At 32.3% G+C, this 26,774-nt stretch overlaps 1 protein-coding gene across 5 annotated transcripts in view; it reads left to right on the top strand.

Moving 5' to 3' along the window:
• Positions 1-17,282, top strand: part of LOC115879653 (sodium/hydrogen exchanger 9B2) — a 32,639-nt gene extending 15,357 nt beyond the window's left edge. For all 5 annotated transcript variants that reach the window (XM_030896560.1, XM_030896562.1, XM_030896559.1 and 2 more), the window contains exons 3-10: positions 926-1,094; positions 5,338-5,467; positions 6,789-6,934; positions 7,747-7,978; positions 8,275-8,508; positions 9,655-9,895; positions 11,514-11,915; positions 16,000-17,282. In XM_030896560.1, coding sequence (XP_030752420.1) covers positions 926-1,094; positions 5,338-5,467; positions 6,789-6,934; positions 7,747-7,978; positions 8,275-8,508; positions 9,655-9,895; positions 11,514-11,915; positions 16,000-16,341 — 1,896 coding nt within the window. In that variant the 3' untranslated portion in view covers positions 16,342-17,282. The remainder of the gene's footprint in view (positions 1-925; positions 1,095-5,337; positions 5,468-6,788; positions 6,935-7,746; positions 7,979-8,274; positions 8,509-9,654; positions 9,896-11,513; positions 11,916-15,999) is intronic.
• Positions 17,283-26,774: the final 9,492 nt, after the last annotated feature.

The following is a 26,774-nucleotide window of genomic DNA, read 5'->3' as shown; positions in this document are numbered from 1 at the left end:
CAGTGAGGATAGGTTAAAAACTTGATTTCTTCTCGCACGTTTTTTAATTGCTTCCAATTTTGAAAATGTTTGTATTCCTTTTCATAAGTTATTTGGGATTTAAATGGAAGTAGTTTGGATATGGCGTTTGTCGCCTCAGCCTGAATATCTGTTGGTAATTTACTTATTTCGTTTTGAGCCATTTCTGGCTCCAATTCAATCAGCAATCGACACGAAAGAGAATTAAAAAATATTGACTCAAAACTGAAAACTAAAGAGCCAGCTTTATTTATTTGTCAAATTACATAGAAACCAACGCCAACCCAGCACAATATTTTTTCAACTCGTAATAAATTCGTTGAAATAATAATTTCTGAATATTTTTTAAAACGTAACTCGCTATGGAAAAAAATGTTGTTTTATACACGAGTCCTGTAATTTTTTTTTATTAGTTTACGATCATTCACAATGTTTAAAAAACAAAATTAATAGAATATCCTAGCAAAAGCTTGCGTTATTCAGTTGTATCCATAAATAAAGCCTAATATTTAGCTTATAAAACAATCAACTTTGGATTTCTAACCACAATTTCTCTTGACGGAAGATAATCAAAGGCCAAAATGACATTTCTCGCAAATTTTGAAGTATAATTAGTGGAAAAGTTAAAAGTTTGACAACTTTTTCTATTAATTGAAAATGTCTACCACTAATTTTGATGTTCTGAATGCTTACATTGAAATTAAAGGAACAAACTTTTACGCTAATTGAAACCACTAATTCCGAGGTTCTGAATGAAGCTTAAACAATTCAACCATATTTTCATGTTTTTGGCAATTTTCTCTAAAACTGTATGGAAATTTGAAAAAGTATAAACGAGATTAACCATTTTAGAACAAGCAAACATTTTTGTATGTACTGTTTACTAATTATAGCCTGTCTTTTTCAGGTCAGTATTGTGGAACGTGGTTATGAAAATCATGCTTTCGAATCTCCAGCGAGAAGCAGAAAAGTCTCGGCAGCATCGGAGCATGCTGAAGTGGGCCCAGTAAGGAAAAAAAGCATTTTACATTACCACCATGTCACCAACGCTTTTGAACAGGACGCAGTTAAAACAAGTATGTTGCTTAATATATACAGGGTGTCCCAGAAATATGTGCAAGTATTTTAATTGGTAGTATAGTTCAACCCGAGAAACATGCCTGAGGTTTTTTCGCGATTTTTTTTAAAATTCGGAAATTTTTGAATTTTTTTTTGAAATTTCTTTAGTTTTTAGTTTAAAAACATAATTTCTAGTTAAAATATAACATAGGAAGTAAATTAAATTTACAAGAAAGAAAATCCAGAAAACATCCAGTGGTTCTCAAATTTTAGCACAAAATCATTTTTTTTTTGGAAATTTTCAAAGTAAAATAACTCCGTTATTTTGGGCTTATTTGAAAAACGATAAAGAGAAAATATGTTTCTTTTATCGAGATCTACCACCCCTTAAAATACTTGCACTTATTTCTGGGACACCCTGTATTTTCCTAATTAAGAAAATACTAAAGGTGCCCGGTGGCGTACAGGTACAGCCCTCGTCTACCAATCTAAAGGTTGTGGGTTCGAATCCTACACCCGGCATTTCATCAGCCGACTATTTTTATTAGAATTAAAATAATTTGGGTACCTAGGTCGACTCAGCCTTAGATGAGTACTTGGGATTCACATTCCTGAGGTAATAATAGGCGGTTGAAGCGTAATGCTAGCCACATTACTTTCCTTGTATACCGAACGGCTCTAGCATGGCAAGCTGTACCTTGCTACTCCCAAAGGGTTCAACACTATATACGGGAGCTATTATTATTATTATAAAAAAGTACAACATTATATTTCTATACCGTATTTTTTTTCAAACGGAAGACACCTCATAAACGTGTTTCTGGGGTCGAAATATACTACCCCTAAAGATATTTGCACTTAATACTCCTCTGTACAGACGACCCTGTATATAGATGTTCTTTTTTGTCACTCAAGGATGGTCCTGTAGGTACCTGCATAAAACTACCGAGTAAAAAATATACATTTACGACGTTTTTTACGTAGAAAATTTCTCTTAGTAAAAATCGCTACTAGTAATGGTTCTCAAAATATTTGGAATCAAAATTATCAATACCTGTCGTCATTGACATAAATTAAACATGTTGACTAAATAGTTATTTCTGAAATTATAAATTTGAGGTGCTCGGTGGCATGGCATAGAGGTACAGGCTCTCGTCTACCAATCTCAAGGTGTGGGTTCGATTCCCACACCCGGCATTTCATCAGCCGACTATTTTTATTAAAATAAAAATAGTTTGGGTAACTAGGTCGACTCAGCCTTAAATGAGTACTTGGGATTCACAATCCGGAGGTAATAATAGGCGGTTGAAGAGTAGTGCTAGCCACATTACCTTCCTTGTATACCGAACGGCTCTAGTATAGCAAGCTGTACCTTGCTACTCCCAAGGCGTTAACGCTATATACGGGAGCTATTATTAATATTATAAATTTGAAATGTTTTCTTGCCAAATGTTCAACAGAAACTGTTTTATCATCATTTTCTCGAAGACAAATTTATGATTAATTTAAAAAAATAAAAAGTTCCCAAATTTATTATTTCAGTCAAATAACGTTCTACTCGTCATATGTTTATTTTTTGTCAATAATGACATTTATTGACTATTTCCATTTTAAACATCTTGAGATAGGTTGCTCGTAGCGTTTTTTTATCAAGAGACGACATTTTTTACGTAAAAAATTACGGAAATATATATTTTATCACTCAGTAGTTTTATACAGGTGCGGACGAAAAGTTATTACTCTTCAAATCAGTTAAAACACATATAGGTGGCGTCCTCTACAAATAGGAGTCATATTGACCTCAAAATCAAATTTCTCATGTCAAAGACTCCCAGTCACCAATTTTCATCTAAATATTGACGTTACTTCAGAAATTATTTAGAAAAAATCGAAATAAAAATGAAACTTCTACACCCTAAATCTCGGAAACTAAGCATTTTAGGACATAATATATTTATACGAACTTTTTTGGTTATTTTATCTGCAGAATATGCTGCCGAAGTTTACGGAATACAGTTCGGACCACCCTGTATATCAGTATACTCAGAATCATTATTTTTCGCAGGCTAGTAGGTACTTCACAAAACAGAAAAATAATGTTTTCACTGAAAGATATTTATCTGTTATTTACTACATGTTCTATATGTTTTTCTTAGCAATTATCGACTGTATATCACATATCATTACATCTCGTATCAATATTTGTAGTGTAGTCCATCAAGCAACAAAGTCAAGGTGTAATTGATAAAGATAACAACTGAAATATCAGAAAAAAAACGCCTCAAACTATTTGCAATTTTAACACCTCGGTGTTTATTTGCTTTTCTATTTTTCTTTTTGTTTATTGTAATTATTATTATTAATAAACTATAGTAAATAGGGCAACGTGATCCGGTAGACTCATACTATTTGTTTATTTTTGGTAGGTTAATGTTAATGAATATCACATTTTTTTTTAATTTGTCGCTAAATTTATCACATTAGGTACATTGATAGACAGAAAATACTTTCCCGGATGGTTCAAAATATAGTATACAGGGTGGCACCTCTCATACGACGCGGAGGCTCTACGAAGAACGACCGTTTGTGTTAAAAGAAATAAAATTTTGTGAGGCTATGTACTATGTAGAGCATTTTTTTAACAATATAGGGAGTTTTACAGAGTGTCCCTAAAAAATATCAATCGATTTTCGGATTCTAGGAGAAAAATAAAGGTGAGTTTTATTAGAGAAGGATTTTGAGGTCATCTAGGATTTTGAGATATTTAATATTTTCTTAAAATTAAGAATACATTTTAAACTTCAATAATAGCTACCTATTGGAATTTACCTGGTATAGCCTAAAATACGGGGTGTTTCAAAAAACATGTGCCATCTCTCGAGAGACTCCTCTTTTGCTAATAAAAGGAAAAAAAGTCAGTGGCGCACATGTTGTGTGTATAACCCATATGCACGTCCTTGGTGAATCTGTCGACACTTTGTAGCATTAAAATATGTAGCACTTATAGTAACTTTTACCCTCAAAATTTCATTCAAATCTATTAAACAAAGTATTTTTTTCCTGATGTTTTCAACTAGTTATTAATATTTTATAAATCAAATGTGTACCTCTTTATTACCGTTGAATATTGTGCTCTACATCCTTTACTTTTTGTTAAATTAACGTTGTGCATATCACAGCCACCTAGATTTTATCAAATAATAAAGATCTATTGACACTAAATTATAAAAATGAAAATAAGTAGGAAAATATTTGTCTGAGGGGTAGGCAACCTTAACAGTATTTTGATGAGGCTTGAATTCTCCATGGAATATCGGAACAATATACTGGGTGTTCCATTTGAAACAAAAGAGTAACTTGTTTTTCAATGTGACCAATGTTCAGTATTAATTTTGTCTCACCCTGTATAATTTTTCGGGTCAATTTTTAATTTAATTAAAAAGTTAAAAATGGTTATTTTAACTACATATTACGCTATACCGGGTAAATTCCAATTTCAGTAGCTTTAAAAAAAAAATTTAAAATCTGTTCTTCATTTTTAGAAAATGATAAATATGCCAAAAACCTTACATTTTAGTTATATGCTTCTCTTATAAAATCCACCTTTATTTTTTTTTCTAGAATCCGAAAATCAATTTATATATAGGGTGTTTGTTCCATTACAACAAACACAACTTTGATGTATAACTTTTTTGAGGACACCTTGTAGAACTCTGTATAATTTTAAAAACGCTTTAACTTAACCTACATATGACCACAAAATTTTATTTCAGTACATACTGTCCTTCTCCTTAGAGCTTCCGCGTTCTATGAGAGGCGCCACCCTGTATACAATAATTATTGTAAGACGAAATTTTTAAATTCATGTCACAATTTTTTATTCCAGTTAATATGATAAATAGTCGTTTTAATAAAATAATAAATCCTCAATTTGATAAAAATCTAAACCGTTTCAGACACTTATTAAAAATGGCGTTATAATCACAATAATATATTTCATTACAAGCTATTCTTACACATATACTGAACGCACCTCACATATATCGATATGTTAGTAAATCGATACATATGTTTTTGTTGATCTGAAAGTCGATAAGTATATAGTTTTTGTGCTTTTATATTATTACAACGGTTTGTTTGGATTCGTTGATACCTAGTCAACAAGTATGCACTGTAGCGAGCGAATATTTAAGAGTTCTAGCGAAAACGATTTGTGCAAGTGTTCGGTGTATCTGGATCCTAAACAGTTTTTTCTCTTAGATAATGACAGGCAGTACACTAACGGGGACACGGTCAGAGACAAGAAGCATTCTACTACTGAGTCAGTATATTCCAAAGGATCCACGTATTCCAGATCGGCTAGATATGAAGACAGCAATGCGGGTGATCGGTAAGTGTATACAATTATTGTAATTTATTAAATTGAGAAATAATTAGCTGATTTGAGATTTTAATTTAACCTAGTTATCAATATACAGATTGTTCTAAAAAAGGTCTATCCACATACAGGGTGACAATTTGAAAACGAACAGTATTTAATATTATCTCTACCGATGATAATTGAATATTTACATATTACATATCAAGAGGGACAATTTTTGAAGCATTTGTTGTCGTGTTACTTTCAACCCTTTGACCCCCAGGGCACCTACGTCTAAAATTTTAAATGGCAACCCCTATTATAATGCAGTTTATGTAGAATTCTATAAGAAACACAAAAATGGTAAAAGAAATAGGGGTTGCTATTTAAATTTTTAGGGGTAGGTGCCCTGACGGTCAAGGGGTTGAAAGTAACACGACAACAAATGCCTCAAAAATTGTCCCCCCATGATATGTAAATTGACGTGGTTTGCCAAATTTTCACACTATCATCGGTAGAGGCAATATTAAATACTGCTACTCGTTTTCAAATTGTCACCCTGTATAAACTCAGATACAAAAAAACACAACGGAGAAATTTTTGGTCAAATTTAAAGTGTTATATTTTTGTTATTTTTAGCCCTATTTTCATGATTTCATTCATTTTAATTCATGTTTTGGTTAATTTTTCAAAGCGAAATACTGATGACGATCAATTTGCAATTTTTTCAATTATCATTACTTTTTGATGTAATTTTTTAACATGACGAGATGGTTTTTGTGACTATAGTCGTAATGTTATATTACTCTGCATTGAATACTCTATACTAAATTGAAAAAAAAACATTAAATACTAACGATACAGTCCTGGTTATAATAAACATTAATAACGATAACAGAACTAACAATATTAAAGAAAACATCTGCAATACTAAAGTATACAAACAAAAAAAATTAAAAAATACCCTAATACTTTGTATTGCCTCCCCTCCCCCTGGCTGCTATAACTGCCTGTATACGTCCGTTCATACTGTCATTGAGGCTGCATATAGGTATATCATATTGCATTATGCTTTCCCATTCTTCTTTAAGAACGATATGTTATCTATGTCGAATGGCATATCAAATATGATATGTCATTCTCTTCAGAGTGTCATTCATTTTCTATCGAATAAAGTAGAAATATACCAAGGGTGCCATTTAAAACTCAAAAGTTGTAGTTTTTTCTGGCGAAACATACCATAATATTTGTTTTTTTTTAATCGAAAAGATAAAAAAGTTATACGGGTGAGCCACTTTCGAGACGCCATCCGGTATAAAAAATTACTAACTATATTTTTTCCTATTTTTAGATCGTGGTGGTACTCGTTCTGTGTCAAATGCCGCTCTGAAGCATCCGAACCATCATGGCAACCATCGGTGTGGCCCAAATTATGTCCTTATCCATTTTGTCCCACATATCGTCAAATATCCAGGATATTAGCAGTAGGTTTAATAGGTAAGTGATACGATAAAATTCTTGTTTTTTTAATTTAATTTGGTACTACAATAAAAAAACACTTCAAACTTATTTTGAAATTCATATTTAGGAGGCCTTAGTCATATGCAATCAACATAGTCAATTTTTAAAACAATTTTTAGGGTTCCGTACCCAAAGGGTAAAAACAGGAACCCTATTACTAAGACTTCGCTGTCCGTCCGTCCGTCTGTCACAAAGGTCTATCTTATGAATCGTTATAGCTAGACAGTTGAAATTTTTACAGATAATGTTCTATGTTGCCGCTATAAGAACAAATACTAAAAACAGAATTAAATAAATGTTTATAAATAAAAACGTGCTTTCACTAAACCTTATCTTTTAAGTAAGAATTTTACATAGAATCTTTCTCAAGTCCTCGGTGGCCGCGTGGTTAAAGCCTTAGGACTCTACGCTGCTATGACGTTGGAGCCGTAGTAAGGCAGGTTCGAATCCTAGTCAAGACGACTTTTTTTAATCGTTTCTTTTTAATTTTTACATATTTTTACATATTTATTTTTACTTTTTACATATTTATTATTGATTAATACAATTTTTAGTAATGTGTTTCTTCATTTTTTTTTAAATTACTTATACGCGCATTTAAAATTTCAGCTAATTCGGAAAAAAAGTTTATAATAATATTATAGTGTCTAATGTTGTATAGATAATGGATGGTACACAACCCTTGGTGCGCGAGTCCGACTCGCAGTTGACTAATTTTTTAAAATATTTTTCTAAGATTCACAATGTACGCTCCTTACATAAATTTCACAGTATTTTTTTTTAAATAGGTCTTCTGGCTTGGTGTGTCTTATATTCGATAGTGGGAGCTACAGCAGCCCCACCGAACGGCGTGTTGTATCAACTGATCCTGCTGAGTATTTGCGCGCACATCGGTGGTTGGTTGATGACTCTCACGACGTTGCCAGCTCTCATAGGAATGCTATTTACCGGGCTGTTGTTCCAGAATGTGGGGATAGTGGATATCAATGAGAGTTTTTCGGAAATAACTAAGGAGCTAAGGTAACAACACGTTAATGTACACAAAAATTTCTATTGTATCATTTTGTACCATACAGTCGGAGAAAAAAACGGTGTCAAAGACGGCTGGGGGATTACAGTTTATGATAATTTTGGCAAGGTCAAGCCCTAGACGTCTTTTACTTGGCCCGTACTTTTCTTGATTATTTAATGTCACTTTTGGCCTTAAGAAGCATGATGAATAATGTATGATGAGATCAGAAATAAAATGCATGACTAGATCATTACGTGTATAGCATTATACTTATAATTTTAATGTTTTTGTGTTTTTTTTCTAGGCATGTAGCACTGGTTATTATCCTTATCAGGGCCGGATTGGACTTGGATCCTCAAGCCCTAAAACGCCTCAGGTTTACATTGGTGAAAATAGGTTTGATTCCATGGACTTGCGAGGCGATTATCAGTGCTGTCCTTTCCAAATTCTTCCTGGATATCCCATGGAACTACGCTATTTTGTTGGGGTCTATCGTGGCTGCGGTGTCTCCGGCTGTAGTAGTCCCTTGCTTGTTTAAGTAAGAGTTTGGTTTTGATGCTACCGTATGATCGAAAAAAAGGCGTCAGCGATGACTATGAAATGAAAATCGCTGTCTGATTGATCTGATTATATGAAAATTTATATGGGAAATATCATTGTTTGTCATTTCATAGCCATCGCTGACGCCGTTTTTATTCGATCAGACGGTATAAACGAGTTAAATAAATTTAATTTATCTACGTCAGTGAGTTAAGAAGCTCTTAACTCACGCATTTTCATTACCGCACTCCTTGTTTAGATGACTACCAAAGAGAAAAAATATTTTGTAAAACATTTATTTTGCACTAAATACAAATAAACTGTTCTATTAATAATAATTAATGTTAATGATACAGTTTGAACAATCTTTCAAGTAAATGCCTGATGAAGCATACATATTCATTTTAATAGATATCATAGTACGTATCATTGAATAGAAAGCCCAAAGAGATGAATGCTTATAGCGGATAAATTGGAAAAATATGTTATGAGTGCCTTTTCATTTCCATAGTTGATGTTTTTTTTCCGGTGCACCATTTTTCATATTCATACTTCTGTTTCGATCTTGCTGGAAGCAATCCAGAAATGGCTCTGAATGCCTCTTCTTCAATGTCAGAGGGAATACTTTCCGAATCGCTCAATTTTTAAACTAGCGACATCAATATTATTTATTGTCATATTGACATTGCCATGCATGGTGTTATTTGAACAAAGGTAATGGATTTTTAGGATAGGTACATATATAGTTAAGTACAATAATTTTTAAAATTCATTGTGTGTTTTTATAGTTAGATGAAGATAAAATATTGTACAATACACGCGAGTTAACTCCATTAAGATACTTGTGTGGTTACACAACTCGTGCTACGCACTCGTGCAACTTTCGCACGCGTATCTTAATGATGCTCTTAACTCACTTGTATCGTAAATATCTATAACCTTACTTGTAACAACCTTTATGTTTATGTAAGATATTATGCCTTAAAATCCTAAGTAAACCCAGTACACTGGTTCAGAAAGTTATAGAACAAAGAACACATTTATTTATAATATTAGCATCATATCCTTATGAATTATGACAAAGTAAATGTAAATTTAGAAACGCAATAAAAAATAATTTAAAGGCATTTTTTTTAATTTTCAGATTGCGTACCAAGGGTTACGGTGTTGCCAAAGGCATCCCTACACTCATTATCGCCACCGCAGGTATCGACGATGCCATATCTGTGGCTATCTTCGGTATAGTCAAAAGCATAATGTTCTCTAGTGCTTCCGTAACACAGTTGATTCTACAAGGACCTGTATCCATCTTGGGTGGCATTGGTTTTGGAGTTTTATGGGGCGTAGTGTGTAACTATATTCCAGAGAAACATGATCCGTTTATGGTAAGTTTTTTAAGAATTTAGATGCTGAATTTACCACCACCCTAGAGTTTGGTTTAAAATGAAATTAATAAATTATATACACACACCGGAAAAATCTAGGGATATCATTTTATTAAAGTTAAAAATAAATGTTTTGAATAAACAACCACATATTTGTAGGCCGATTCTTTCTACTTCGATTGAAACGAAGTAGTTACACTAGTTATTTCTAAATATGGGATATTTGCAGAAGCATTTTTTGTCAAATGTATAAAAGGCACCTAGCATCAATTGTTCGAATTTAATCTGTACTGCCTATGTTTTTATGATAACTGACCAGAATTCATTCAAATAACTCTGTTTAGTATTAAACGACATTATGGAGCGTAGAGATCTTAACAGAGACGAAATGCTAAGGGCCATGGGTATGCTCGAAGCTGGAATGCCCCAAATCGACCTAGCTAGAGCATTAAATACAACGCAAAGTGTAATATCGCGATTAAGTGCAAGCTACCGTGAAAGTGGTGATGTTGCTGAAAGGCACACAGGGCGACATCGCATTACTACCCCTCAGCAAGATCATTTTTTACAATTAAATGTTCGACGCCGACTGACTCTTACAGCACCAGAGCTTAGTTTAATTCTCCAGGAAACACATAATGTAATCAATACCTCATCAATTAAACATCTTACCCTGGCCGGCACAATCTCCTGACTGCAACCCCATCGAGCACGTATGGAACGCGGTCCAAAGAAGAATTTTGAGAATGGGTATGCCTCGAAAAACTCGTAGGGATCTGGTTTGGGCTCTGAATGCAGCGTGGCAGGCTGTACCTCATCGAAGAGATCGACAACCTGATCAGGAGCATGGAGAGACGATGTAGGGCTGAAATGAACAGTAGAGGAGGCTATACCCTTTATTAAGTAAAAATGGTTTTACCTTTTTTTTTAATTCACAGTTTAGAATAAAAAAAAATGTGTGTATTTTTTTGAGTTCAATAAAAATCAAGGTAAATTTGAAAAATTCGGTAAATTTCGCATTTTTATTTCCAATACGTCCTGTAAACTATTTGTTTATTTTAATTTTATTATATCAGAAATGCAAATAATAAAATTACTGACGATGGCTTGATAAAATTGTAATATCCCTAGACTTTTCCGGTGTGTGTATTTATTATTAAATATTATTACTATTAGTCCAACCTACAGTAATTTCAAATAAAAAAATAATGCTATTTAAGATAATTGCAAGAAGGCTAATTTTGAAAAGTTTTATTATCCTATAACTCTAAAACTATGCATTTCCATACCCATGTTTATAGGAACTTTTTTTCATATTTTTGATGAGGAATCAATGAGTACTTATTTAAAACTTTCGCAAGTTAATAATATTAACATTTTTTAAAGGTTGCTCTTAGACTTGGATCAAGGCAAATTAATAAAATTGCATTTATCTCATAAAGGAGGCCGAAATCGACAAAATATCAAGAGTAATCGGCATTAAACTGCTTACACTATTTCGCTAACAAGAGAACCCTAACAAGTGACTTGCTCATTCTTGTGACTGCTTGTGTCAAGTCACAAGCCCAAAAAAGCCAGTAACGTTAACAAGCCCTAAATATTTGTTTTCTCTTTTTAGGTACCACTCCGGATCCTTCTCCTTCTAGTTGGTGGTACCGTTTCAGTCTTTGGCAGCGAACTCATAGGCTACGGAGGCGCAGGCCCTCTAGCCTGCGTAGCGGCCGCTTTCACCTGTCTAGTTTCCTGGTCCAGGCAGGGCTGGGACATAGAGGACAACCCTGCTGCCACTGCGTTCGAGATTTTTTGGATGATCTTCGAGCCAATCCTCTTCGGTATCACCGGAGCTCAAATCAAGTTCAGCGAGCTGGACGGAACCGTGGTTTCGATAGGTGCTGGAGTGCTGATTGCTGCCATAGTGCTGAGGATATTGATCACGATAGTGGTGGGGATTGGGTGCAAGCTGAACCTGAAGGAGAAGGTGTTTATCGCGTTTTCGTTGATGTCCAAGGCTACAGTACAGGTACCTATATTTGATACCAAATAAACTTTTAGTTACGTAATTGAGGGCGCGGTTTTTAAATTCATTGTTGCCAACCGTGGAGATATTCCGCGCCGGGCTGTATAACTGGAATTTAAATTTCCCGCTGGGGATTCAGGTGGTCGATCTGCTGTAAAAAATGTCAACTTGCCACATTAATTTATTTATTTCCTGCCATTGTCCATAGATAAAGGAAACGAGTTTAGATTGGAAAGTGCCCATAAGGACAATGTAAATACTATTTGGCGCAATTCTTACAACGGTCGCTCTCCAAAGCTTTTTATAATTTCGGAACAGTTCGAGTTTTTCCGGAATTATGTCGCCAACTATTATTTATTCACATTTTTTTAATTTTTTAAATTAAATACAGTGTGTTGCATATAAGAAACTTTATTTTACTCGTATATTAGGACATGTATGAAATACCTATGAAACATTGAAAACCGACGTTATGCCACGATCCACGATAGTTTAGCATTTCACAGTTCACACAGTTTTTTTAAGTTTTTAATGCCACATTTTCACAATTATCACGGGTTTGAGTAAATAAAATTTAAATTAAATTCACAAGATAGCAACAATTACTTTGAAAATGGACGCTTTAAACATTTTTGGGTATTTTTTCAACGAGGGCAGTTTAAAGTTAGAAAGATTTTATAATTTTTAAAGATTCTGACTTTGACAAGAGAAAATTATTTCTGTTCTTGCTTACGGTTGTTCTTAGCAATCGCTATAGCAGCACAAGATCCCTTACAAACTATGCACCCCAAAACAATTATAAGTTTTGGCGGCAAGCCGAGTATTCCAATCTAAACTTGTTTCCTCTATTTATGACATTTTAGTTCCTCTAGTTTTGACATTTTACTTTTGTTTTACGAGTTTTTGTTTAAATGAATGATGTTGTGATACTTTAAGCTTAAATTTTTTACTAGCAGACCTTGCTAAGGATCTCGCAAACCGGAAGTGATGCCATCTTTGTATCACTTCTATTTTCTTTCCGTATGTCCTCCCAAATGCCATGATGATTTTTTACCAGATTGCAAGAAAAACATCTTTTTTATTGTTCAAAAAATATATGATTTTTATTGTTTGAAACAGTTTTTATTATTTTAACATGATTTTAACTTCAATAAGTGATGATGTTTTCAATTTTTATGTTCACTGTCTAAATCGTCCTCTTTCTGACTAGACAAAGCTTAAACCAAAGATATTAAAACATACAAAATTTATTTATCTTTGGTTTGAACTAAAGTTGCAAATCTCTTGTTTGACAGACTACAGGGTGGCCCATCGAAAACGTTCCGCAAGGCATAACGGCCAGGGTATTTTTTTTTTCAGAAAATTCAAAAACACGTCAATTTTGTTTGTGAGGGGGACAACTTTTGGCCCAAAAATGATTGCAAAATCTTCAACCCTCTAAGCGGGGGTGTCATCCCCCAACTTTTTTCAAATGGGAAGGGGGCTCAAGTGGCGCCGCAATGAAAAGGGCTTTCTATTCTCTATATTTCCCCGCTTCGTTTTTAAAAATCGGTCGAGTCATTTTGAAAATATGAAGGATTGAAATTTGAAAAGTACTTTTTGCAAAAAACGCATAAATTGAATTAATTAAAAAAAAACTTAATTTATTAATGAAGCAAATGCTGAAAATGTTGCCCGTCAACCTCCATACAGTAATACAAATTATTTTCAAACCGTTCTCGAACATTCTGAAGAACTTGCGGGGTGGGTCACTTCGCGACAAACATCAATAATTCGTCTTCGCAGGACTTCTAATGAGGCGGGTGGAGTGCTATATACTTTGCTTTTTATGTCTCCCCATAGAAAAAAGTCTAAAGGAGTCAAGTCGGGTGACCGGGGAGGCCACTCAATTGCACCCCTTCGTCCTATCCACCGACCGGGTAAATTATTGTTCAAAAATTACGCACATTTTGAGAGCAATGTGGAGGTGCACTATCTCGTTGAAATATTAGTTCCTCTTCAATGTATCCAGGATTGTTCTCTATGATGTCAGTTAGGGCTGGGTCGATGGTATTTTCCAGTAAATCCAAGTACATGTCATCTGTTGGATTTCCAGGAAGAAAAAAAGGACCCACAATAGAATTTCCAAAAATACCAACCTACACGTTCAATTTCTGAGGGTTTTGTGTGTGCACCTCGTGAAAAACCCTGGGGTTGTCCTCAGCCCAGTACCGACAGTTGTGCCGATTAACTACACCGTTCAAAAAGAAAGTACACTCATCCGAAAAACACACATTAAATAGGAAATTATTATCATTGGCCACTCGTTCACTCATAGTTTCACACAATTGCAAGCGACGATCAAAATCGTCTTCGTTGAGTTCAAATACCAACCGAATTTTGTACGGATGGAAGTTGTGTTTTTTTAATAACCTTTGGACACTTGTACGATTCACGCCGGTCTCGTTGACTAATTTTCTTGTACTCAGTGTATTATCCATGGCAACTTGGCCCAATACGAATACCTCCATAGCTTCATTTACTACAGGATTTTCCCTCTGCATCTTTTTATTTATAACGAAACCAGTTTTTTGCTACTAACTCGCGAACAATTTTCCCATAAACCTGTTTGTCAGGATGGCGTTTATTGAATATCTGCGCAACCCGATTGCCACATTCATTATTTTTAAAATTTAGTTCGATTATTTTTACTTTTTCTGCAAGTGAGTACACTAGAATTGTCAAAAAGTTTAACGATATTGAGAAGAACTTCAACGCACAAGTCACAGAACAGCTATCTAGCAACTACCCCATCTGATCGCTCAACCTTGTGGCAAGTGAAAAAATGCGTAAACATCTAGAAATAATAAGAAAAAACAGCAAATCGGTTGAAGGAATTTATCCTTATCATTTACTCTGATAAATGTTTAAATAAACTTTTCAAATTTCAATCCTTCATATTTTCTCAATGACTCGACCGATCTTCAAAAACGAAGCAGGAAAGTATAGAGAACAGAAAACCCTTTTCGTTGCGGTACCACTTGACCCCCGTTCCATTTGAAAAAAATTGGGGGATGACACCCCCTCTTAGAGGGTTGAAGATCCCCCTCAAAAACAAAATTGACGTGTTTTTAAATTTTCTGAGAAAAAAATTACCCTGGCCGTTATGCCTTGCGGAACGTTTTCGATGGGCCACCCTGTATATATAATGTATAGTCTGTCCAACAAGAGGATCCATTGCAAAGAAAGTTGTATCTGTCATTTTAATTTACATGAAATGGAAATTTTATTTCCTGTTACTTTTTCATTCAACTGTCAAAATATTTTTTGATCCATTGGACAGACTGTACCTAATAATTTTTTTGAAGTGAAACTTCTTTACACGCGCGTTGGCAGTAAAAATTCAAGCTAGCGTCAGGAAAAGTGGTAACGGCAGTGTTGTCACAGCTACTTCATTCGGGGTAGATATTCTTTGTAAAACAATTTAACTCGCTTTGGGTAACGATTTGTGCCATACGAAGCTAAGAAAATCAGTATAATAAACTTGATACTCTACCCCTGTACCAATATCCTCTAGTATAGTATATAGTATATTTTCATCGATAGATCTGTAGCTTCTAAATAACGGTCTAGGTAAAGCATCTAGCTGAGTTGCCAGTTTAGAATTCGAGTTATTAGAGTTAATAACTCGCATTTTCATGGGAGGATACTTTCATATTTATTTCAAAATGAGATAATATTCGTATAATTTAATAAAATTATGTAAATCACTGTAAATACGAATTGTTGGTTAGAGTCAAAATTTTTTCTCTTCTTAAATAAATTTAAGCATTAACATTATTAGGTATTTGCATAAAAGTTTTTTTGGGTGGTATTCCATAAAATTTGCAGGCTATTGAGGAAGCAGAAAATGTACAGATTACAGAAATAAATTTAAAATAATATTTATATTAAAACAGCATTATATGTCACTTTTTCAAACATGTCCTTCAAATCGTTCAATTTAATAGCTGATAGTTAGAAGTTTCACTTCAAATATGCTCACATAGTGCCCACACAGTTTTTTTATTTAGAATATTTAAAATCATTTGAAAATTATCAATTTCAGGCTGCCTTAGCTCCAGTAGCCATGGGCGTCATCTCGGACCACACCTCAAAAGAGTACGGCTACGCAGAAAAAGTCTGCATGGTCTGCATCCTCTCCATAATGCTCACCGCTCCCACCGGAGCCATACTCATCACCCTTTCCGGTCCCAGATTGCTGACCAAAACCAAAACGCCACAGATCACAGATGGTTGGAGACGATCACATCGGCCTTCCATCAGAGACATCAGTATCATTGATGAAGAGGAAGAAAGAGGTGACATTGAAAGTACTATAACTAATTCGCCTATTAAGAATATCATTTCTGATGATATTAAAGGCATAGATGTCAAAACAAAGCTTTAGGAAGCTAAAAGTAATGTAAAATGATTGAAATAGATGGAATCTATTGTGATTTTTATCATTTGGTTAGTAATAAATTTAAGAAATTCGAATATTTTTCGGCTGTTATCACTAGCCTCAAAACAAACCAAAAAGTAAATAGTATGATTATTTTTTTAATGATATTTAAATTAGTTTTCCATATTGGTGAAACTAATCAAAACGAGAATTAATTCTAATTTAATTATTGGACAAGTATCTCGAAATAAATAAAAAATATAAACGAAAATTTTTTGGTCCATAATTTGTTTTAGCATTGGTATCAATCACTAATTCTAAAATGCCCTAACACTGTATTGCCAACTATTTCAATCACTGAGCATTTATTTGGCTCCCATGGAGCTACATTCCTGTGTTAAAATTTGCTTACAATGGTAAATAATCATAATTATAAAGTTAAAATTTCATTTAAAGTAAGTTTTAATCACAACTTTTTGGTTATTTTATTATCTGCAATTATTAAAAGTTTTATCTTTAATAATTTTATTATCAAAAAGTTGTATTGAATATGTAATAATCTATTGTCACAAATGTCAAGCCAAAACTTACTATAATTCGTGCTTAAACTATATTCTTCAGTTGATATGATTATTTAGAAACTTTAATAATGCTTAAAAAACTCTACCTATATTGCAAGCTATACATGAAGCAAACTATTTCCTATAATACTATATTTATCAGTATTAAAAGGTATACTGCTTTTATAGTTTGTACCTTCATAAACACCAATATACTGTGATTATAAATAAATAAAAAAATACTAGAATTAGTTTCTCGAAAGTATTGAAAATAAATTATTCCTATAATTATTAGAAAAATAAGATATTAAATTCTACCGTTAGAGTGGTATAATATGATTTATAACCTAATATACCTATATTATTTAAATAATATTATGAAAGAATGTAGATTATATGTTACTTGATTTAATATTCAAATTCCTCACATATATAAATTGTACGTATTAGGAAAACAGGGTGATCTGTTACACAGTGTGATACCTAAAAAATTAATGGTATAATTTAGAAATTGTGTATCATAAATAACTCGGTTGTGAAATTAAAACTTGTTGCTACGGTATGATCGAAGAAAATCGACATCCAGTTGGCTTGAAAATGAACATCGATGACGTTTCCCATATACTTTTACATATAAAATAACAGCGATCTTCATTTCATTATCAACGCTGACGCCGTTTTTTTATATTGTATTTTACACAACCATATCTGTATTTTTGTTCTTATATTCATCCTAATCCTAATCTATTCAGTATTATAAGTTAATGATTACTTATATTTCTTCATAATGTAACAAGAGGCGCACAAGAAGCTCATTCGTTATAGAATTTTGTAAAATAAAATTACTGTAAATATTAAATTAATTATTAAAAATGTCAAAGTATCTTGCCACTCAAACAGAAATCTAAAGTATAAAAGAATATTTTTGTAACTTTTTATTCTCTTCCTTGTCTTTTCTTCTTTCTCCTTAAACGTTAAGTTTTTTGTTGGTTAGGCAGGTTTGTTAACGTTAAGACTTTAGATAAAATCTAATTTTTATTTTTAGATTTTTGTTTTATTGGCAAAATACTCATATTTTGCAAAAAACTTATTGTATCTGTACTCTTTACTTATATTATACAGGGTAGTCCGAACTGTACTCCGGAAATTTAAAGATAAAAATAAGTAAACAAGTTCGTATAAATGTATGTCGGAGATAGAGGGTGCAGAAAGTTGGTGTCTGGGAGTTTTTTGACACGAGAAATTTGATTTTGATGTCGATATGATTCCTACTTGTAGGTCGCGCCACCTACACGTGTTTTAACTTTTTGAAGAGTAATAACTTTTCGTCTGTATAAAACCCTACTGAGTGAAAAAATATACATTTCCGTGATTTTTTACGTAATAAATGTCTCTTGATAAAAATTGCTACGAACAACCGTTCTTGAGATATTTAGGATGGAAATAGTCAATACCTCTCATTATTGACAAAAAATAAACATGTTGTGTAAATAGTTATTTGACTGAAATTATAAATTTGGGAAATTTATTTCTTTAAATTAATCATAAATTTTTCTTCGAAAAAATGATGATAAAACAGTTTCTGTTGAACTTTTGGCACAAAAACATTTCAAATTTATAATTTTAGTCTAATAACTATTTAGTCAACATGTTTATGTCAATGATGACACGTATTAAGAGGTCCTTTTTACGCATAAAACGTCGTAAAAGTATATTTTTTTACTTAATAGTTTTATACAGGTACGGACGAAAAGTTATTATTCTTCAAACCAGTTAAAAAAATATGTAGGTGGCGCCCTCTATAAGTAGGAGTCATATTGACATCAAAATCAAATTTTTTTCGTGTGAAAAAATTCCCAGAGATCAATTTTCATCCAAATATTGACGATACTTCGGAAATTATTTGGAAAAAATCAAAATAAAAATGTAACTTCTACACCCTGTATCTCCGAAACTAAGCATTTTAGGACATACATTTATACGAACATTTTTACTTATTTTTATGTGCAGAATATGCTGACGAAGTTTCCGGAATGCTCGGACCACCCTGTATATAGATCAGGTATTAAGCTTTTTAGTTATATGTATAATTAATTATGTTAGATCTAAAGCATTGTATTACTTTATTGTATATAGTAAAATGTAAATTTATTTTATTATTAAAATATATTTGTATTACAAATTTATCAGTTAGTTGGTTGCTGATTTTTCATGAAATAAACTATATTTATTTCGTAATGTATCGTAAAACACTCGTTTACATACTTATTTCAGTTCTATAGGCAATATTTATTTATAATCATTTATTAAATTGACAAATAGTATTAGGCTAAGAAAATAAGGTTTAAGGTTATTTACAAAAAATTGACATAAAACTTGTCAAAAACACTAATTAAAGTATGATAAAAATGGATAGAACGTTTCCAGACACACAAATCTATTTCGAAAAAAAAATTTTCTCTTTTTTCTCTAATTTTAAACTACACCATTTAAAAATCATTTTTACTCAATATAAAATAAACACATACAACCTTCTTAAGGATAACTAGCAGTAATCGCCACAAAATAATATGGACAAAATAATGACGTCTAAGGTTTGATCTCGCCAAAATTATCATCGATTGTCAATCCCCAGCCGTTTTTGACACCGTTTTTACACCGATCGTATGGTAGTTAAGCTGTCCTAAAAAAAAATACAGGTGTTTATTGAAATAGGCTTCATATAGAAAAAAAAACACATTTGATTAACTTCAGTATAGTATTTTTATTTAGAAAAAATGGACACACGTCCTGTCATTTCATATTTTTTAAGTAATCTTTCTTTCAAATGTACAATAAAGTAAGAGCAAGGCGCTTAGAAAAAACGTAACAATCAACCGTTATGACATACCGTCCATATCAAAATATATCGCGTACGTATAAACAACACATGGAACATTCACAAAAACAACAACAAAATTTGTATACAGAGCGCCGACGAAATGGTCATACAGGACGACAAAAAACTAGGACAATTTTGTTGGATAATTCAATAATGAATTTATTATTTCAAACAGAGCGTCACAGAACAAGATTAAATCGTGTGGGAGTTTTATTTTTGATTTATTTAATGTCAATTTTACTCATTACATTAGTTTGGGAAACCTACCACTTATGATTATGATAATAATCATAAAGGGTAGATTAACAAAAATCACAATTTGTTGTTATTTACTTTTTTATAAGCGATCTACAAGTGATCTACAAGTACATTGGATTTTTTGTTACTTTTTGAATGTCATCTGTTGAAATCTTCCCTATTCTTTGCACAGACATATTTCAAATACCGTTTAAGAAAAGGCTAAGAAATCATTTTGTTGGCCATTTATATTTTTAAATGTCAAAATGGAGAGATAAAAAATGCTTTTAAATCGATTAAAAAAATCCCAAATAATATAAATTTTATTTGTGGTACTCCAATACATGCTTTAATCCATAATTGAATTATTCTGTACAAACCTTTCAGCAACGCCCTGTATAGATATATGAATAACCGAAGAGTAGTATTCCTTTTCCTATATAAAAAAAATAAATACCTATATACAAAGTATCGAAGCGTACCTTTAAATATTATAATTTAATATAATAAATTACTTTCAATAAATTGATTCTCGTCCTATTTATTTACGAATATTTTTATGAATAATTTTTCGAATTTATTCTTAAAACTTTTTGTTCTCAAGGTACTCAAGGATGAATGAACAAATTATGATCCATAGATAAATGAAACAAGTTTAGATTGGAAAGTGTTGATACGGACAATGTAAAAACTATTTGGCGCTGTTCTTGCAGCGGACGCGATCCAAAGCTTTTGAAGAACTCGGAGCGGTTCGGCTTTTTCCGGAATTATATCACTTAATACTTTTTATTCAAACTTATTATTAGTTTCTTATATTTTCATAAATAAAATACATGATACATATTTTTTTTTATTTATATAAACACATTTTTGGTGGGAAACCTAGCATCCAATCTAAATTTATTTCCTTTATCTATACAGGGTGCTTCAAATTCGAGGTACGAGCATTGGCATCTCGGAAACCGTAAGAGATACGAAGATGGTTAAATTGGGGCAAAGTTGCGCTTTAGGATGTTCAACAAGATGCCATCAAAAAAGTTTTAAAAATTTCAAGGATTGCTGAGTTTTTTTGGAAAAAACCCGATTTTTTGAAAATCAATTAAATTTTTTCCTGGCGTTACTTTTTAGAAAATCAAAAAACTATTTGCACATTCTCATGGCTACTTTATTAGGGCTATCTGATAGTATTTTTAGATTTTCAAATTAGCTGATAATTTGTGAGATACAGAGGCCAACTTAATTTTTTTAAATACGGACCTGCATTTTTTATTTGAAGTTCTGAAAGAACTCGATCTCCTGAGTACAATGATATGCCACACTTGATGCTTTATTTTGTTTTAGGTACCTTAACAATAACAAAACTATTTAATTATTATTTAAAATAATTTCAAGTCCCACTCTGGTTTTTTAAATTATTTAATCTGATTATATTCATCGCACCAATATGGATCAGCGCTAATTAACAGTGAATCGAGCCAATTGAAAGATTCAAACAAATAATACTCAGGTCAGCAATTTAAAAATATAATTTATAACTTTTTTTTGTTGTTTTTTTGTAGATTTTCAAAAAAATCCGTTTTTTCCAAAAAACTCAGCAATCCTTGAAATGTTTAAAACTTTTTTGATGGTATCTGGGTGAACATGCTAAAGCGCAACTTTGTCCCAATTTAACCATCTTCGTATCTCTTACGGTTTCCGAGATACCAATGCTCGTACCTCGAATTTGTAGCACCCTGTATATGATCAGTGACAAATATCGTTTAATTTATCATCGACTAGTTTTCTTTGGAATTTAAGTAGGAAATTAAATATTTTACAGCACTAATTCTATACAAAAAACGTTTTTTTTTTATTTTAGTGTAATTAGATTGGTCAGTGAGTAATATAAGATTCGTAAAAACATGCATTTCGTAATACAAAACGGATTTTTTGTGTTAGGCTTTGTGTTGATTCAAGACTATAAAGAATTTATCAACAAAACAAAGTCTTTTTATGAATTAATTAATTAGAAAAAATACTGAATTTAAATAATAAATTATATAGAATCTCTATAATCAATTATTGAAAAAAACGTAATTAACAATTACTAATATTTTTATATAAATTTTGTTGTTCTGAGGAATAGCTGAATAATTACAATATAATATTTTCTTTTCTTTACAGTCTTGATATGTATTTTCAGATTCTATCCTTGTTTAATGATTACAAAATATTTTATTTATATTATCAACAGGTTTAGCTAACTAAATCTACAACTCTGACTAAAGAACTCTTTTACGTCATGTTTATAATTTTATTTTGATTGTCTTCGATTTGTACAAAAATACAAACAAAAACGCACTAGAATTTTTAATAGGGAACGCTATAAATAACAAAAAAATTGTTTCAAATATAATCAGGATAATAATTAGTGGGGGGCATTTTTTGCAGTTCATAATACTTTAAAAAGTGATAAACATATTTTAAGCTGAAAGAGAAAATTTTCAAATCGTCTCAATCATTCCAAATCATTCGGTCAATCAGTGATCCGTACCACTCACTTGATGATGACTGCGCTCTAGTAGCAAAAACCTTACAGCAATTACAAGAAATGTTGAACATACCTGGGCATACGAGGCTGTGAGCCTTAAGCTGAACATCGATAAAACTAAAATCATGTGCACTCCCCTGGAAGATCACAACAATGCTATAAATATTGCAGAAGATCTATTGGAATATGTAGCGGAATTCAATTACCTCGGCAGTTTGGTTTCGGAAAAGGCCAATATCGACTCTGAAATTCAGCACAGGATTAACAGCGCCTCAAGAGCATTCAGGAAATTAAAAGGCAATGTTTTCTACAATCATGACTGTAGCACAAAAACGAAACTTGCAGTGTACCGAGCAATAATAATAACCACCATGGTATATGAAAAGGAAACCTGGATGCCGTACCGCCGACACATGAACGCATTAAACAAGTTGCAACAGAGACACCTTAGACAGCTCAAGAATCAAATGGTACCGCCATGTCTCAAACGAATCATTCCTTGAAAAGGCTTGCTGCGATAGCGTTGAAGTCATGATTACAAAATCCCGCTTAAGATGGGCTGGTCAGGCATGCAGGATGCAAGGGCCCACGAAATTCTCTTCTTGACGGTGGGCTTATAGACGCCAAGAGGAAACCGGGTAGACGTGTCAAAAGATACAAGGATATTCTCCACGAAAAAAAAAAGGGTTAAACATGCAGAATCAGTGGGAAGAAGCAGTGCACAATGGAACGCAATGGAGAAGAATTGTAAATTCAGTTAACAGCGACAACCAAAAAGGAAAAAGGCAACAAGGCAATGATATTTTTGAATGCCCGGAGTGCAGAAGACAGATAACATCACGTATTGGGCTTTTCAGTCACAGAAAAGCTCATGAAAGAAAACGGCTTGCGTAACCATCTTCTGATGCGTGTCAAATAATACTCGTCAGCGAGTAATGGCAGTAGTAGTAGATCCGTACCACCAAGGTTGTCAAAAGACAGCGGTTCACTAGACTTTCTTATGTTAAAAAAAACCCTGTTCCAACACGAAATGATTTAAATTAAAAATTAGTAAAAATAAATTTATTCTATCATAATCGAAGCCAAAAACAAACTGCTCAGCTCAAATTCATTTATGTATCTACTTTAATATTTATTATTCCTTTCATTCATTTATCCCTTTTTAAAGTTTTCTTATTTATAATCCGATAAAACAATGCCCTGTGGAGACATACACTGACTGAGACACTTACACTGAACTAAAATATTTTTAGAAAAAAAAATTAAATAATACTTTAAGCGATATAATCTGAAAATATTGCTCCAAAAATCAACTCATCTTCGAACTAAGGAGTATTTTTAATCTTGCAATGCATGGACTTACTTATCATTGAACATTCCTAACAGCAGTGCAAACTTTAACATTTTTTTTTCCTATATTAGTAGCGTCGTGTCTATAAAAATGTCAAAGATGATATTTAGTTTCTATTGAAAAAAAAGTAAACTTATACAGTCTTGTGTAACAGAATATTTACCAATGTTTCTTCCTTTGAATGAAGCTTAAAGATTCATTCAGAACCTCCCAATTAGTGGAATAAATTAGTGGTTTCAACTACATTTTATACTTTTTAGCTTACGATCATTCACAATCTTTGAATAAGAAGACTAAGGAAGGAGCATATCAAAAATCTTAGGTACACCGCGATGGGCCTCAAAGATGGCCGACTTAAATTCCGGTTTATCAGTGTCGTTCTAATTTTATTTAAATGGTGAAATTTTGATAAAATAATTTAGTACACACTAAAAACACGGTATGTCGCTAGTGGTAGGAAAAATAATTTTTAGAGGTTACTAGTTTATTTGGTTGCCTGTGATATGCATATACAGGGTGTTTCCTAATTAATATAAAAATATAAAATCGTTAGAAAACGAATTAAGGCGGGCTCTTAATAAGTATATTTATTTTTTTCTCGACAACCGTTTGATGAACAAGAAAAACTCAAAAGATCAATTTTGTTGAAAAAGGATGGCCAGTCAAGAAAAAAATATATTTTCTTTAAAAAAGCAGTGGTGTACCATTTATGTTAAGCAAAAAAATTGATTTTTTTTTTTTTAATTTTTAACACCCTGTAGATAAGAAAGGAAGTACTTTAGACCTAATGGTTATATAAAAATTGTTTTAAGAACACATGAGGAATCACACCACAATTTTTTTAGACTAATTAGAAAAAATACCCTGTATATTGTCAACTTGACAATGATTGCTCATAAATCAAAAAATACCTTTTCAGTGAAAAAAGCCCGATTTTCGCAGGAAAATTTGGATTTTTAATGAATTTGGGCCTGCGTCTGCAAATACCGATTTGTTTTTTAATTTTCTATCTATCTAAATTTTAAATATCATAGTCAGAAATAGTTTTATTATCTATTAATTGTAAAAATGGTGTTTTCTTGTTGTGTTGCATCTTGCAAAGAAACTAACAAAATTGCAAAAATGCACGTGTTTCCAAAAGACGATAAGGTATGTATATATCTTAGATAAAAGAAAAATATATGGTATGTATTCGTTGTTTGATTTTCTTTTCGTTCGCTTTAAAATCTATAAATCTCGGTCTATTCATTAGAAAGCCAGTCGACTTACGATCATTTATATGAAACTCTGTAAAATAAATAAAAAAATAAACTGTAAAATATATATATATATATATTCTAATGTTTTATTAAAGTTACTCTGATATACTAATATATCAGTGTAACTTTAAAAATAAATCCTTTGAATTCAAATATAATAATAATGGCTCCCGTATATAGCGTTTAACGCCTTGGGAGTAGCAAGGTACAGCTTGCTATACTAGAGCCGTTTGGTATACAAGGAAGGAAATGTGGCTAGCACTACGCTTCAACCGCCTATTATTACCTCAGGATTTTAATAAAAATAGTCGGCTGATGAAATGTCGGGTGTGGGAATCGAACTCACACCTTGAGATTGGTAGACGAGAGCCTGTACCTCTACGCCACCGGGCACCTTTGAATTCAAATATAAACATTAAAAACATTTACAGCAGAAAAGGCGAAGGCGCTGGGTTAAACGTAGTCTACTAAAAACACGGAGGGGCGCTTTGACCCAAAATTTTACTATTAAGTTTCATACCTATCTTAATAGTAGATTATTTTCTTTTATCTATGGCTAAATATTAGGCTTTCTCTATAGATACAACTGACTCAGCCAAGCTGTTGCTAGGATATTCTATTAATTCTAATTGTGTTTTTTTAAACATTATAAATGATCGTAAACTAAAAAGTATGAAGTGTAATTGAATCTATTAATGTATTCCATTAATTGCGAGGTTCTGAAGTAGACTTTATGTAAATTTTATTCATTTGAAGCTCCCTCGTATATGAAATAGAATACTTCACTATTGACTAGTTTCTTTGAAGTTTGACAGAATGCAGAGACTTTTATCAAGAACAAACATTTCTAAGAAACCTATAATAAAAATATCCTAGGATACACTGCAATATAACGACAGATGTCCGTTGACAGATGTCTAGACACGGCGCGCTTTTTAAATTTACTAGAATCAGTCAAATATGCTGACGATATATCATTTATTATTTTTAATATCACGAAGGTAAGTTGGTAGGTAACTATTTAAATAAAGCGGGGAAAAGTACTCTAACAATAGAGTTTACGATTTTCATTTAAAAGTATTAAATTTCAGTTCTTTTCGCTAACTAGACTTATGGGGCATAAGGCCGACAGCAGCTCTGGCATCTTGTAACAGTCACTCAAATATACAGAGTGTTTCAAAAAACATGTGCCATCTCTCGTGAAGAGATCTTTCCTTACGTAAAAATAAGATTTATTTTTCATATCTGATTCAGGTCCGATTCTGCTTTGTTTCGTAGCTACAGGGTGTTAAAGTCTTAATAATCTTTCGATTTATTATAATTTTCTTCCAGGTACATTTAGTGATTCCAATAAAATTTTGAGGGTAAAAGTTACTATATAAGTGCTATACAGACCGGACCACCGTAGTAGTAACATAGGCAGAACCGGACGAATTAGCGTATACCCGTCCAACGGATAAAAAGTAGGCGAAAAAATGCGATAAAATAAAAATAGGTAGATATGTGATAAGAATGTTTCATAATTTGTATTTATCCATGTTTTAATAGCCAAAACGAATACATAGATTCTCTCGACAGTTCTCGTGTAAAATTTATTTTTTAAGTAAAATAATGGATGTTT

This window comes from Sitophilus oryzae, unplaced genomic scaffold (genome assembly GCF_002938485.1).
Source record: "Sitophilus oryzae breed Bouriz unplaced genomic scaffold, Soryzae_2.0 scaffold_1583_pilon_pilon, whole genome shotgun sequence".
NCBI classification, from domain to species: Eukaryota; Metazoa; Arthropoda; class Insecta; order Coleoptera; family Curculionidae; genus Sitophilus; species Sitophilus oryzae.
This window is presented reverse-complemented; position numbering and strand designations above follow the sequence as displayed.